The 15,533-nt window shown below is 40.6% G+C and overlaps 1 protein-coding gene across 36 annotated transcripts in view; it reads left to right on the plus strand.

The window, feature by feature from the left end:
* Positions 1–15,533, plus strand: part of CACNA1C (calcium voltage-gated channel subunit alpha1 C) — a gene marked incomplete at its 5' end in the record, with an annotated part of 519,781 nt that overhangs the window by 372,277 nt on the left and 131,971 nt on the right. For 2 of the 36 annotated variants that reach the window (XM_082240335.1, XM_082240336.1), the window contains one exon: positions 8,872–8,986. The exons of the other annotated variants lie outside the window; for them this stretch is intronic. In XM_082240335.1, the coding sequence (XP_082096461.1) occupies positions 8,872–8,986 (115 nt within the window). Of the gene's footprint in view, positions 1–8,871; positions 8,987–15,533 lie in introns of those variants that run through there. 36 annotated transcript variants of the gene reach the window in all.

A 15,533-nucleotide genomic window follows, 5' to 3' on the forward strand; every position in this document is an offset into this window, starting at 1 on the left:
TGATATCAACATTATGAACAGATGGAACAATGTATGGAATTTAGCCCTTATACAATAATCTTTATTGTCATTGTCCCATACAGAACAACGAAATTGAAAAAATCTACATCAGACATTAAAAAACCCACAAGCCTGATATCACAGCTATCTCAGCCTGGTTGGCCCCTAAAAACTCTGATACCCCATAACTGAATACAATATACTCACATAAAGACTACCTTACACTGTGTTTAAAACCAAAATTGCATTTGGATAGAAACTGTTTCTCAGGCGGCTAGTCCTAGTCTTTATAACCCTGTACCTTATTCCAGAAGGCAGAAGCTGAAAGAGATCATTTCTGGGGTGCGCACTATCCTGCACTATCTCTTCAGCTTTCTTATGGCACTTGGAAGCATAGATTTGATCCAAACTAGGAAGAGTGCACCCAATTATTCTCTCCACAGTCTTTACAACCCTGGACAGCATTGTTTTTTCCCTGACCGTGCACCTCCCAAACCACACACACAGACCATAAGTTAATACACACTCAACAGTACAATGGTAAAATGCCATCCTTTGAGAGATTCAAAATATAACCTCTGCTGTGCTCTCTTTATCAGGTCTTTGCTGTTTTCTCCCCAGGTTAGGTCATCTCTCAACTCCATTCCCAGAAATCGAAACACCAAGACCTGTTCCACACACTTCCCCTCAATAATAAGTGGCTGAATATTCAATTTACATTTCCAAAATTCCACAATAATCTCTTTTGTTTTCTTTAAGTTAAGGAATAAGTTGTTTTTCCTGCACCACTCCCCCAACTGCTCAACTTCCTTCCTATAGGCCGCCTCCCCCTCTCCAGCCGTGATTAAACCAACCACTGTTGTATCATCTGCAAACTTAATGATCTTATTACTGGGGTATTTGGGGGCATAGTCAGCTGTATAGAGCGTATATAAAAGCAGGCTCAACACTGTTACGGCTAAAATCTGGGTGCGGGGTTACTCTGCCACCCAGCTCATCGGACTAAGTCCGTGGGTCCCTGCGGAAGAAAATGAGCTCAGCCGGACGCAGGAGCAAACTGCAGAAGATCCAAGTTTATTGCGCAACAGGTTCAAGGCGAGATTGAACCGCCAGAAAGGGGTGACATGAACTTTTGAGATTTCCCTCCATATCCCAGAATACAGTGCATGAAACGTCACGAATACATTATGGGAAGGTTGGGTTTCACAAGTTACATCATGAATATACTTTACACGTCATGAATACATTATGAAAAGGTGGGATTACATTAATTAGCATTTTCGGATGAGGGAGGGGGGATATGCGGAGCGGGAAATATACATAGATACACATTTATTGAGTACCGGTGGTGGCAAGACAATGGGTCAGAGATATGCATCGTCTGCCACCTAATATTGCCTAGAGGAAGGATTTTGCAAGACTATCTGACAGGATTAAGAAGTTCCTGTGTACGTGACCTGCCGCTTCGGGGATTATGGAAGTGGGGACAGCATCATGGAGTCCAAGGGGAACTGAGTTGAATGGCACCGAGAACGAGCAGATCAGAACCACGGCTGATTTTATATCAATTTTTGAAGATTTCCGTGATTTCTAAGCCACTCTGTACTAGAGAGCAAAAGCAGAAACAGAGTGGATACATTGTAACAGGATTTTGACAGTATTACTTGAGAGATTATGGAGGACAGGGGAGGGGTGATGGAGTCCTAGAGAAATTGAGCAAATATATTGTAGTGAAGAAGACATTGCCCCCCCCCCCCCGTTCCGTATCAGTCCCCCATTCGGAGATAGATTTGCATTAAAGTTCTGTAAGAACTTGCAAATCTTTTCTCCGCACCCTAAATCTCAGTGAATGGGATGTGTGGCTTTATGCAAACCTGAAAGGGACTTGCAAGCCATGCCTCTTACGGTCATTTGCAAGTATATCAGTGCAGGTAGCTGCATATAGGGTATTATATAAAGAACACGTCTTGTATTTTGTTGCTAAATTACTTGTGGCATTCTCAATAGTGTTTTATGCTTTACACCTAGCAGGAAGGTCTAATTGACTGAAAAATGCAGTTGGTGTTTTGTCCTTTGCCATTTTTGTGTGTTTCTCAGGTGTCAAGCTAGCTCTTCTGTGGTCTCACACTGACATAGTGCTACAGCAACACATCCTGTCTGTTGAATCCCCTCGGGGCTTTCATTTAACCATGTTGCCTGGCATTCACCATAGCTGGCACATAGGTTGGGCATCTCGTGAGGGAGATGCCTTGGCCTTGGCCTTCCTATGGGATTCTATTATAGGCTGTGGTTTTGCACGCATGGAGAGTTGCTCACTTGCACTTAAAGGACCAAAAGGCTAATTGCAGCCTGGATACACTTGCCCAATTCAAACTGAGTCCAATTTGAATTTATCTTGCCCCATGGTTCTCAACTCTTCAAACCAATCTGTTAAATGAAAACCATTCTTAACAAGGGCAGTTGTCCAAATAAGTCAATTTAACTCTATAAGGGATCATTCCTGCTAAACCAAAGCATATGCACCTTCATGTACCTGGTGTTTTATGGATCCAGAAGCTTGTCCTTGGCAAAACGAGGTTTAACACATTTTAAAATGGATAGGGAAAGTTGGCAGGGTGCCAGGTGGAACAATTAAATGTGGTTATAAGTTGATCTAAACATTGGACTACACAATAGTGTGAGCTATTAGAAAGTATAAAATGCATGAGAATTCTCCATTGGTGTGTAAGCAATAAGACATTAAACATAAAAACAATTACACACAAAAATTGCCCCCCTTTGTGGAAATCACACTGTCAGACACATTTCAACATTCTTACATAATAACACATAATACAAAACAAACTAATTAAATATCAGTTACATATCTTGACACAATTGTGATCTTTTATGCATGTATCTTTTGAATCCTGGAGCACAGTCTTAAGGTTCAAAAGTGAGAAAATGTCCTTGCAATTCAACTCCTCCCCTTAGCCATGAGGGGTTGTTGCTGCTTTTCATCCTTGCACATCTGTAGAAGTGATATCCTGTAAGGGGCAGGGTTTTGGGGCTTAAAGACAGTTAGAAAAGGGAGGGGGGCAAAAGGCGAAAAGGATGTCCTTCGGTTTCTGTTGGAAGTTGCAGATAATAAAATCTTAGTGGATTAAACATTTTATTCATTATCACATTTCCATATAATTACTGTTATTATCTGCTAAGTTTGTTTGCTTTCCTTCACTTAATTTTTGTTGTTGTTGTTCTTTTCATATTATAAAATAAAAAATTACTCCACATGTATAGAAAGAGAACTGTAAAAAATACAAAGGTTAAAAAATAAAAAAGAAAGCAAAAAATTAGATTACCAGTTAGATGAAAATGGACTTGACACAAAGACATCAGATTCAGAAAATAACTATTATTAAATAGTACAAAGATATTATCAAAACCACACATATTACTACTGGACTGGAAAAAAAATGGAAAAACAATGAGGAAAACTTAAAATTCACCATGTGCTATTCAATAAAAGAACTTCATGAGACTGACTTTCAACATGTGATGAACATGTCCCCCAAAGTAAAACACAAACACACAAAAATGAGCTATGAGGAACCAAAAATAAATAAATGCTAAGACACACAATTAATAAGTAACCTGAAGTAATCTGTTTTGGCATTCTAACATCCCAAATGAAAATAAAGGTGTTTCTTGATGTGACATCAGCTGTAATGTTAATAGCGGAATACTGGGAAATGAGTTAATACCAATAAAATGAATGGAAATTTAAAGTTGTGCAGGTACCTTGCACTAGCCAAAATGACAGAATTAGTAAGAAATGCTCAGGCCAAAGGTAAACAAGTACCATTCCACAAACAATGTTTGGTTGTGCTTCGATTAACTTCATAGACATCATGGAGAAACTGATTAAATAAATGAAAACAGATTATTTGTAACTTAAAAAAATGTCAAAGGCACAAAGAGATAGAGGTCACTAATACAGCAGGGATTCAGACTTGTTTCACAGAACAGAAAGAAAGTTGCTGTGGGAGGAAAAGGGACAAACACTTTGTTATCGGGGTTCACATATCCTGTTAAAAGGGAAAATTATTTCATGTGAGAAGCCTGTCAGGAAATGCTGTTCCTAAAATTCCCATTGAGGGGGGGGGATGCTTTGATATTTACCTGTGAAAAGAATTTTGCATGTTAAGATTTGGAACCTGGAAAGCTCTTGACTTTTGATGGGCTAGTTGTTTTTTTTTTGTTTTTTTTTTGTAGCCTTTTGTCTTAAGCAGCCCCTGGAGCAAAGACAGATTAAGGGTGATTTCCCTCAATGGTTCTGACTTTTCTTTTACATTTGGAAGAAACCTCCTCTCCCTCCTTACAGTCCCCCCCCCCCCCGTCCTCTCTCTCTCTCTTCTTTAGCTGATCTAGCCTCTGTGCATGTGCAGAGTTCATGTCTCAGCAAACCTTTTGTACTATTGAAAATGTTGCATCCTTTGGCTAAATTAACATTTGAATAAGGGAAGGGAAGGGTAAGGAGTAGATTTTGAAAACAGGGTTTGATTTTAAACAAAAAAGAGAAACTCAGCAATTTAAGTATTTACCAAAGCTAGCGATTTCGGCCCAAGCAAACGGGACTGCTTCCTTTATGTACAGGAAAGGGCTAATATCCCTCTGGCCATTCGCGGAACAATCAACCGCTCTCTTATTTATGAGTAAAAAATGGTCAGAGAGTTAGAATTCATAGGAATTTTTTTTTTTTTTTTTTAAACATTCTCAGTCATTTCGGCCTTACCATTTGCAGACAAATGGATTGGTCAAGGCTAATTCTACTTGATTATCCATTTGTATGTGCTTAAACTTTGAGTAGACTTTTAAGTCTGATTTTTGTAAATAATAGACAAAATGATAAACACTGTAATCACTTAAATGCTTGATATCACCAGTTCTGCTTCAAACATCATGGCTTTCACCTCTCATCACACCTTTTAAAAAACAAAGAGCCAACCTGGGCTGAATTTCAACTCATCAGCCACAAATTGGGAAAGTTGAAAGGGACCTGGGGTCATCTAGTCCAACCCTAAAATACAGGGTTCATAGCAAGATTTGTACTACCAGAAACACACACATACCTATAGAAACTATCTTTAAAGGAAGATTGAAGTTAACATTTTTCCTAAGATAGGGAGAGGATCTTTTATAAAGCAAAGTTAATTCAATTGATATAACCACTCACAAATAATTACAACAGCCATAGATTTGACAATTTTGTTGAACTTGCAGAGCAATAGTAAGCCTAATCTATGCCCCCCCCCTTTGCAGTTTCCTTTAAAGGAAGCTTACTCAGGAGTAAATTTACCTGGCACAGAATAAGAAGGAGAAGGAGGGAAAAAAAACCCTGAAAGAGACAGAATGAAACAAGGGGGGGGGGCATTTTCTAAGAAAAGAGGCCAGGAAGTCTTATAGAGACTGATATCAGGAGCCTTACAATAACTCTTCTGTCCAACCAAATCAAAGTTAAAACTGGACTCAGATATTTTCTTAGAAGGAACACCATACTTTCATAGGCATATGCTTAATGAAATACATACACTGCATTTTAGCTTGAGAGCAGTTGGCTTAACTAGGCTTTTGCAGCAGAAACATTAGGTTATCAGCACCTTCCAAAATAAGACTGTAGACTCGCAATCTCAAAAGTTGGGGCAAAGCAAGAGGTGGGGTAAACATTTGCACACTTCATTCTCATTTTCTCTTATTTAGGACTGCTAAGATCCAGCATGACTTCCTTAGATTTAAATTTTGAAGCAAGCTTGCAGTTTAAACTATGCACACTTAAGAAAGGCAGTCTGCCAGAGACAGAAGGAACAGACAACACACATAACGGACAACATGTAAACATACATATTCTCATATATGTATTAACAGACAACACACATAACAGACAACATGTAAACATATATATTCTCATCCTTTAGTTGGTTATTGCAAGGAGATGGGCCACTACCTTTGGCTTCATTAAGTGAAATTAGTAGGAAGGTCCCACATGGTTTTATGAGCCTCCTTGCCTCTTCAAACACACCACCAGGTAATCAGACTGGTAGGGCTCACAACGCTTGGTTGACTGGGTACCCCTTTATAGATGCATGCGTTGCTGTTGTTGCTTTTTTGCTTTTTCCTTTTTTTTGGGGGGGGGTGTCTGGGATAGAGAAGGGGAAAAAAGAGGGGTTGATTAGGATTGGTATGTCTAGGGGTTTGGTACGCTTAGTACAGGGACGTATAGTAAAGAGGAGAAGGGGCTTCTAGTTGCCTGGCAACTTCCTTAGTGGGTTTTAGAGAGCTCTAGCTATCTGGTTCCTTGCGTTCCATTTCCTATTTCCTTATTTCCTTATTTCCTATAACCTGGGGTCTCTTTCCACTCTGCCGGTCCTGCCCAATTCCTCATGGGCTATCCCTCCTGGCAACCTCCTACCTATCGTCACATCTCAGGAAAAGGGGCCCTACTGGACGCCCGCGCCATGCGGTGCCAGATCGGGTGGTCCCTGGATAGAATTTCGAACTGAAAATCCCCCTTGCTTTTGGAAGCGGGCTCACGCACGGTTACGTGGCACCGACCAGTGCGGCTGGGATTGGGATAGAAAGCCAGACCCCTTCCTGCCCCCTCCGTAAGGGCGCTCGGGAAGTTCGGAAAGAGAGCTCCAACCCCTTGCTTTCAACTGGGATGCCCGTTGCGGAAAGTCGACTGTCTTTCCAAGCCGGGTCTCACCGTCTTACTTTCAGACTCCCAATTGGTGCGGCTGGCTGGAGATTTTAAGGAAAAGAGATAGAGCTCAGAACCCCCCTTTCGGGTTGAGCAGCGGTCCACGGTCTCTCTCACTAACCGGACCAAGAGAAAGGCAAGAAGGAGCGATAGAGAGGAGGGCAGAGAATTCAGTTGCCAGGAGACTTCCACCCCCTTCCCACCAGTGCACTGGATTTTCCTTTTTCCTTATACTCACGCGTCTTCTATGATGATCCCGGGATCGATGAATAAGCCGGCTGGATCCCTCTTTGCTCCCCGGCTGAACTCCTAGGGCTTTCGATTACCGCCCAGAAGATGGCTGGGGGTCCAAAAGGATCTTCCCAGGCAAAATGGCCCGGAGCCGGCTGAAGATTTCGGGGCCCCCAGTCAGCAGCTCGGGAGAACCGCAAGCCCCGCGTTGGGCAGCCAACTGTTACGGCTAAAATCTGGGTGCGGGGTTACTCTGCCACCCAGCTCATCGGACTAAGTCCGTGGGTCCCTGCGGAAGAAAATGAGCTCAGCCGGACGCAGGAGCAAACTGCAGAAGATCCAAGTTTATTGCGCAACAGGTTCAAGGCGAGATTGAACCGCCAGAAAGGGGTGACATGAACTTTTGAGATTTCCCTCCATATCCCAGAATACAGTGCATGAAACGTCACGAATACATTATGGGAAGGTTGGGTTTCACAAGTTACATCATGAATATACTTTACACGTCATGAATACATTATGAAAAGGTGGGATTACATTAATTAGCATTTTCGGATGAGGGAGGGGGGATATGCGGAGCGGGAAATATACATAGATACACATTTATTGAGTACCGGTGGTGGCAAGACAATGGGTCAGAGATATGCATCGTCTGCCACCTAATATTGCCTAGAGGAAGGATTTTGCAAGACTATCTGACAGGATTAAGAAGTTCCTGTGTACGTGACCTGCCGCTTCGGGGATTATGGAAGTGGGGACAGCATCATGGAGTCCAAGGGGAACTGAGTTGAATGGCACCGAGAACGAGCAGATCAGAACCACGGCTGATTTTATATCAATTTTTGAAGATTTCCGTGATTTCTAAGCCACTCTGTACTAGAGAGCAAAAGCAGAAACAGAGTGGATACATTGTAACAGGATTTTGACAGTATTACTTGAGAGATTATGGAGGACAGGGGAGGGGTGATGGAGTCCTAGAGAAATTGAGCAAATATATTGTAGTGAAGAAGACATTGCCCCCCCCCCCCCGTTCCGTATCAACACGAACCACTGCGGCGTCCCCATATTCATGATGAGATCCGCACATCAGATTTTTGCTTGGCACATCAGATTTTTGAATGGGAAGGTGAAGCCAGACTCATTTATTGCAGTCTGGTAGGACTTTATTGAATATATCAAAAAGGAACAGTTACATATTTTTCTCTCCCCACCCCAGTTTCACAAGTCATTTGGAACAACTGAGTCTCTCTGTGAATAATCCATTGTCTTCTGATTGTTTTAAGCTATACTTTACATATTGTATTTATTTTCTTTTATAAAAATATTTATAAATTACCAGCTCATAACAATGATCAAGGCACTGAACAATATAAACATTTAAACCTCATGAAACCATAAAAGCTGACTAGGTCATTCTTAGCAAACTAACTGAAATCAATGGAGTTATGTTAGTCATGGCTAATTTAAGCCTACTGATTTCAGTAGGTATAATCTGAGTATGACTTAGTTGGATACCATCCATAGAAAGCCAGTGTTGTGTAGCATAAGTCAAAATAAGTTAAAACACATTAGATATTCCCTATATTGGGTGGCATAAGCAAGTTTAATGTTAGTTTTAGGGATGCTTCCAGAAGCAGCAGCTGCATACTCAGTAGTTTATTATCTTGGTGTCTTTTTGTGGCATTCCCTGGCTTTAGGTGTAATGCATATGAGAACACTGAAGAGGATGTTTAGCAGATACTGATGACCCCTTCTGTTGTAATGTTTCACTCGTCCATATTCCTTTGTTTTCATTCTGCATTCTTAATTCCCATGATGAGAGATAAGAGGTGGCTGTCCTACATGTAAGCTGAGTTCCTTGTTTCTTTTTCTTTTGACCGTTCCCGGCTGCATGTTCTCTGTTGATGTCTTGTTCCTGGTACTTGACCATCTTGTCTGTGAAAGAAAACGCTCCAGCTGGCTTGCCTGATAAGAAGAAAGGAAAGTTTGCTTGGTTTAGTCACTCCACAGAAACTCATGGTAACGTTCCAATGTACTCTGTGTCCATCCTTTATGTGTACGTGTATGTTTCTGTGTAGTAACTGTGTAGTCCGTTGGTGCATGTCTGTGTCTTTCTATAGCTTCTGCAGCATTGTGCACTTGTGTATAAGGTGGTAATTATTTTTTGGATCAACCTTTTCTTCCTGATGTCATCAGAATTGTATCCCATGCTGCCGCCAAGAGCTCCATCTAATGTCTTACATCCCCAAATAATTTCATTTTGTGTCCCTGGGGCAACCATGTGATAAAATGCTAACCTGAGAATATTTTTCTTTGAATGCTTCTCCCACAGCAAGTGAATATTTCATTATTCCTTAGGTGACTTATTTGAGCAGACAGGTAAAATAAACTTATTGGAAGGTATTGGAATAGGGAGTTAATAGCAAGCTACAATGTTCTAGATGTTTAATTTTTTTCTAAAAAAGAAGATTGTACAAAATTATATTAAATATAAAAAGCGAAGGCAGTATTATCAGTTTTGTTGGAGGAGTAAAGGCTGCTGATATATAATTCACCAAGCTTTTCTTCTATATAACCTACATTCAGTTTTATAGGATTCACCCTCCTTCTCCCAGGGTGTTGCACAGCCTACACTCTTTAGGCTCAACCACACTTCGTTTGTGCTGTGATTTCTAGTCATAGTTCCAATAAGTTCCCTTTTTCCTTTTTTTGTTTGTTTTTTGTTAGCCTACCGCTTTCCCTGGGAAAACCTGTGGTTTACTGCTGAACTTGAGTAAATGTTGATTGGCTTTTCTGCAGATTCAGCAGTAAACATTGGTTTTTCCCAGGGAAAGTGGCAGGACAAAAAAAGAACCTCTTGGACTTGTGACTAGTAATCACAAAAAGAAGTATGGATGAGCCCTGTTTACATTTACACAGGTAGACATGCTGAATATCTTACCATGTGTTGCTGGCGGGGTGGGACTTATATCATTTTAACCACAAAGAAGATTATTGCATTCAGCTAATTAAAGTCATTAATATATTTTTATACAGTCTCTTATTAAATAATTTCTGAATACCATCAAAAGAAAACAATAGAACCTGATGAATGGACGCAAAACGTTTCGATTATGTTTTTGACAGTCTTCTTCGAAAGTGGTAGATAAAAATATTTCAAAATATTTTCAGTGTACAGTACTGACATTTTTTAAAAAAAGTTTTGAAGGAAATATCAGACTTTCTAAAGCCCAACTTTTCAGTTGGACCAGAAACAAAAGGTGACAGCTCTACTTTTCTCCCTGTTGTGCAAGAAGGTGTTTGTGTGGATGAATTATTAGAATAAAATAATGTTTGGTGACATCTTGGATATCTTTCAGTAATACAGGGCATGCCATAAAACCTCATAAAGTTGTATAAAGTTCTGTGGTCTGAGGGGCTGCCCAAATCATCTGTCCAAACACATTGTGTCACCCCTGAGTAGTCATTTTATTGTATTTAGTTCATTTTGTGTACTTTATTTGGAGAGCAGAAAAATATTAGGTGAGAAAATTGCAGCACTATGGATATAGATTGAATATGGTTAATTGAAATAGTGGAAGATTCAGGACAGACAGGAGTAAGTACCGGTAAGCACTTCCTCACACAGCACACAGTTAAAACTATGAGATTTGCTATCACAAGATGACCATCAACCTGGACAGCTCTTAAAAGGAATTAGACAAATCCATGGAGGATAAGGTTATCAATGATTACAAAGCAGTGATAGCTATATTACCTCCAGTATCGGAGGAGATGTTTCTCTGAATACCAGTTGCTATGAATCAGGAATGGGAGGGCTTTTGCACTAGGCATCAGGTTGGCCACTGTGAGAAAGAATGCGGAATAATATAGGCCTTTGGGCTTATCCATAAGGGCTTATTATCTTATAAGGTAGGGGAGGGGTTATTGGGTTGTTGCTGCTTTTATTTTGAGTATGTATTTTGAGGTTTTATATTTTGATTTTATTCTGTGAGCCACCCTGAGACCTGCAGATATATGGTGGTATATAAATTCAATAAATGAATAAATAAATTCTTATCCTGTTCTATGACCAGTGCTGGATGACACATTGTATGCATCCTTCCAGCAACTCCTACAGCCAAGCTGGTGCCAAATGTATTTCTCTGCTTTCCTTTGGACCATATCAACGAGACTGAGAGGGAATATTGTTGTTTGGACAGGGCAGGACCTGTGACAATCCGGGGAGGTCACTTCAGTGCTGCTAATGCCACTGTTTGGACCCTGGAGGCACACTTCACTGTCTCTCAAGACAGATGCCAACATTTGCTTAGGATGTTTACGATTATTTATTTATTTATTAGATTTCCATACTGCCCATCATCCAAGGATCACAGGGTGGTTTGCAATATAAAAACACAAAATACATAGAATCATAGAATCATAGAATCATAGAATCATAGAGTTGGAAGAGACCACAAGGGCCATCGAGTCCAACCCCCTGCCAAGCAGGAAACACCATCAGAGCACTCCTGACATATGGTTGTCAAGCCTCTGCTTAAAGACCTCCAAAGTAGGAGACTCCACCACACTCCTTGGCAGCAAATTCCACTGTCGAACAGCTCTTACTGTCAGGAAGTTCTTCCGAATGTTTAGGTGGAATCTTCTTTCTTGCAGTTTGGATCCATTGCTCCGTGTCCGCTTCTCTGGAGCAGCAGAAAACAACCTTTCTCCCTCCTCTATGTGACATCCTTTTATATATTTGAACATGGCTATCATATCACCCCTTAACCTCCTCTTCTCCAGGCTAAACATGCCCAGCTCCCTTAGCCGTTCCTCATAAGGCATCGTTTCCAGGCCTTTGACCATTTTGGTTGCCCTCCTCTGGACACGTTCCAGTTTGTCAGTGTCCTTCTTGAATTGTGGTGCCCAGAACTGGACACAGTACTCCAGGTGTGGTCTGACCAGAGCAGAATACAGTGGCACTATTACTTCCCTTGATCTAGATGCTATACTCCTATTGATGCAGCCCAGAATTGCATTGGCTTTTTTAGCTGCCGCGTCACACTGTTGGCTCATGTCAAGTTTGTGGTCAACCAAGACTCCTAGATCCTTTTCACATGTACTGCTCTCAAGCCAGGTGTCACCCATCTTGTATTTGTGCCTCTCATTTTTTTTGCCCAAGTGCAATACTTTACATTTCTCCCTGTTAAAATTCATCTTGTTTGTTTTGGCCCAGTTCTCTAATCTGTCAAGGTCGTTTTGAAGTGTGATCCTGTCCTCTGGGGTGTTAGCCACCCCTCCCAGTTTGGTGTCATCTGCAAATTTGATCAGGATGCCCTTGAGTCCATCATCCAAGTCGTTGATAAAGATGTTGAATAAGACCGGGCCCAAGACAGAACCCTGTGGCACCCCACTAGTCACTCTTCTCCAGGATGAAGAGGAACCATTGATGAGCACCCTTTGGGTTCGGGCAGTCAGCCAGTTACAAATCCACTGAGTGGTAGCATAGTCAAGACCGCATTTTACCAGCTTCTTTACAAGAATATCATGGGGCACCTTGTCAAATGCCTTGCTGAAATCAAGGTAGGCTACATCCACTGCGTTCCCTTCATCTACCAGGCTTGTAATTCTGTCAAAAAACGAGATCAGGTTAGTCTGACATGACTTATTTTTCAGAAATCCATGCTGACTATTGGTGATCACAGCATTCCTTTCTAGGTGCTCACAGACTGTTTGCTTAATGATCTGTTCCAGAATCTTCCCTGGTATTGATGTCAGACTGACTGGGCGGTAATTATTTGGGTCCTCTCTTTTCCCCTTTTTGAAAATAGGGACAACATTTGCCCTCCTCCAGTCTGCCGGGACTTCGCCTGTTCTCCAGGAATTCTCAAAGATGACTGCCAGTGGTTCTGAGATCACATCTGCCAGTTCTTTTAATACTCTTGGATGCAGTTCATCTGGCCCTGGAGACTTGAATACATCTAAACTAGCCAAATATTCTTGTACTATCTCCTTAGTTATTCTGGGCTGTGTTTCCTTTGCTGAATCATTTGCTCCAAATTCTTCAGGTCGGGCATTGTTTTCTTTATCGGAGAAGACTGAGGCAAAGAAGGCATTGAGTAGTTCAGCCCTTTCTGTGTCCCCTGTTTGCATTTCACCATCTTCTCCTCTGAGTGACCCCACTGTTTCTTTGTTCTTCCTTTTGCTACAAACATACCCATAAAAGCCTTTTTTGTTGCTTTTAACCTCTCTAGCAAGCCTGAGTTCATTCTGTGCTTTAGCTTTTCTGACTTTGTGTCTACACGTGCTGGCTATTTGTTTGAATTCCTCTTTGGTGGTTTCCCCCCTTTTCCATTTTTTGTACACATCCTTTTTTAATCTTAATTCAGTTAAAAGTTCTTTAGATAGCCACCCTGGCTTCTTTAGGCACCTTCCACGTTTCCGTCTCATTGGTATTGCCTGTCGTTGTGCTTTTACTATCTCCCTCTTAACAAACTCCCAGCCATCATGAACTCCCTTTCCTTTCCTTTTAGTATTGCTGTCCATGGGATCTCACCCAGCACTTCCCTAAGTTTTATGAAGTCGGCTTTCTTAAAGTAAACATACTATAGTAAACAAAAACAGTTAATCCCCTTTCCCCGCAGCTTTATTATCCAAAGACCTAGGAGATAATATGCATAATAACAGTTAAATTTATGTTGTGCTGGCTATCTAAGTGCTCTACTAAAGTCTGTAATTTTCATCAGGACCCATATTTTTAATTAAGCAAGGGCTTAAGGGCAACCACATTTTTTTGCACTCACACACTCACTTCACAAGTCAAAATATTATGGGCTAACGGCTCGTTACTGCTCTCTTTCCTGGTTTGGTTTAAAGAGCCCATTGCCTGTACCTTATGACTAGTGTGGGAGAACTGCATCTTGGAATAAGTAGATTTTTGTGTCTATGGGGAAGATGCTAGGCTCTAGTGGCTGAATCACCCCTCAGAACCAGTAGTCATTCCTTACTGTAGAAAGACAGTATTAAAGATTTGGTGCTTCTAAGTCATTTAAAAGAGCAAATAAAAAGACTTGCCATGGACAAACAATTGGTTGTAAAGGTCACAGATCCATGACAAGCTCACTATTCTGAAAGATAAAATAATATGGAGTAATGCCTTGATATCATAATCCTGCTTTAACATTATTTCTGTACTTCATAATCTTTCACATATATAATTTATCTTTCAAAATATATTCAAGTGACCTACAGAAGTTCACTTCTCTGCAGGTATCTTGAGGATTCTGCGAATACCCTCTGCATCCTCCACATCAGGATGTTGTGTTTCATTAAGTCTTCTATTCAAGTTATACAGGGCCTAGAAATGCACCAAATAGCCTATTGTGAAACATTCACAATTGTCTTCTAGAAAAGTATTTGTGGGACTTATATCATTCAACTTTATTATGTTAACGCATCTGAATTGTTCATAGTGTCAAGAAGCCTTAAGATTCAGAATGATGACACACTGATGTGGAATGTAGGAGAAAACATTACTTCTGCTTAGCTTCTTAACTGTCCTCTTTTGATGTATTAGAAATAATCAGTGGCTGTCAGCCTGTTAAATTTCATGTATGTTTTACACTCCCAAACTTATGTAACTGTAATGTATAGAGAACAAATCTTGTGTTATAGCACTTGCTAATGGGTTACTCCCTGACCTGAGGTGGGTTGCAAAATGAGCAAGAAACAGCTTGTGTAAGTGAACTAATTCATACAATCCTTCCAGAATATAGTTTCATTTCAGCCTGTGTTAAAATGGGTGTATGGTGAAATGGTCAACTTTTTCTTCTCTATGCATATAAATTACACGCAAACTTTGTGACAAACTCAAAAGGGGAAGAAACCTCACTGGCTTATCACTGGCTGACTAGTGACTATCCAGGTAGTGGGTTGATTCCTAATGTGTGTACAACCATGTTTACCTGCATACTAGCTTCTCAAGACTATTGTATGAATCTACTCTAAATCTCCTTTTTCACATTTGTGCTCTGCACCTAGATGACATGCTTTGGATGTTACCTGCCCTGTCCAAATCATCAAGTGTTGAATAGAAGCAAAAGCTTTATACTGTATTTACGTTCTGTCTATATTTAGGTTGAATTGCTTGAGCCATAAGTGTGATTGTTTTACAAAATGCCCAGCGTGTAAGGCAACCACAAAGCTTCCATAGAGGGTAGAGTGATAGTATGGTACATGTTGACTAAATTACCCAATGAAACAATAATATCACTTGCTATTCCACATGCAAAGCAATGTGTGCATTTATTTAACTAACATCTCAGTATGCCAGGATGGTTGTGTGGATTGTTCCTAATTTTGCATCCTAGAATGTTAGGACAACATTGCCCTAGAGCTCTAGCATTGTAGTTATTCACAATCACTTTTTAATTACCTTGTCTCTGGCTTTTCCTCAACACAGCTCTTTCGTTTTTTGCTCATTTCCTGCCCATAAAGCATATTCCTGTTTGGACTGTGCACTGTTCTTTAAATCAGGATTTTAAAAAATAAAAATAAAAAGCTTGTATATGGAAAGACAGTTGTG

The sequence above is a fragment of the Podarcis vaucheri genome, assembly GCF_965113315.1.
Source record: "Podarcis vaucheri genome assembly, chromosome: 10".
NCBI classification, from domain to species: Eukaryota; Metazoa; Chordata; class Lepidosauria; order Squamata; family Lacertidae; genus Podarcis; species Podarcis vaucheri.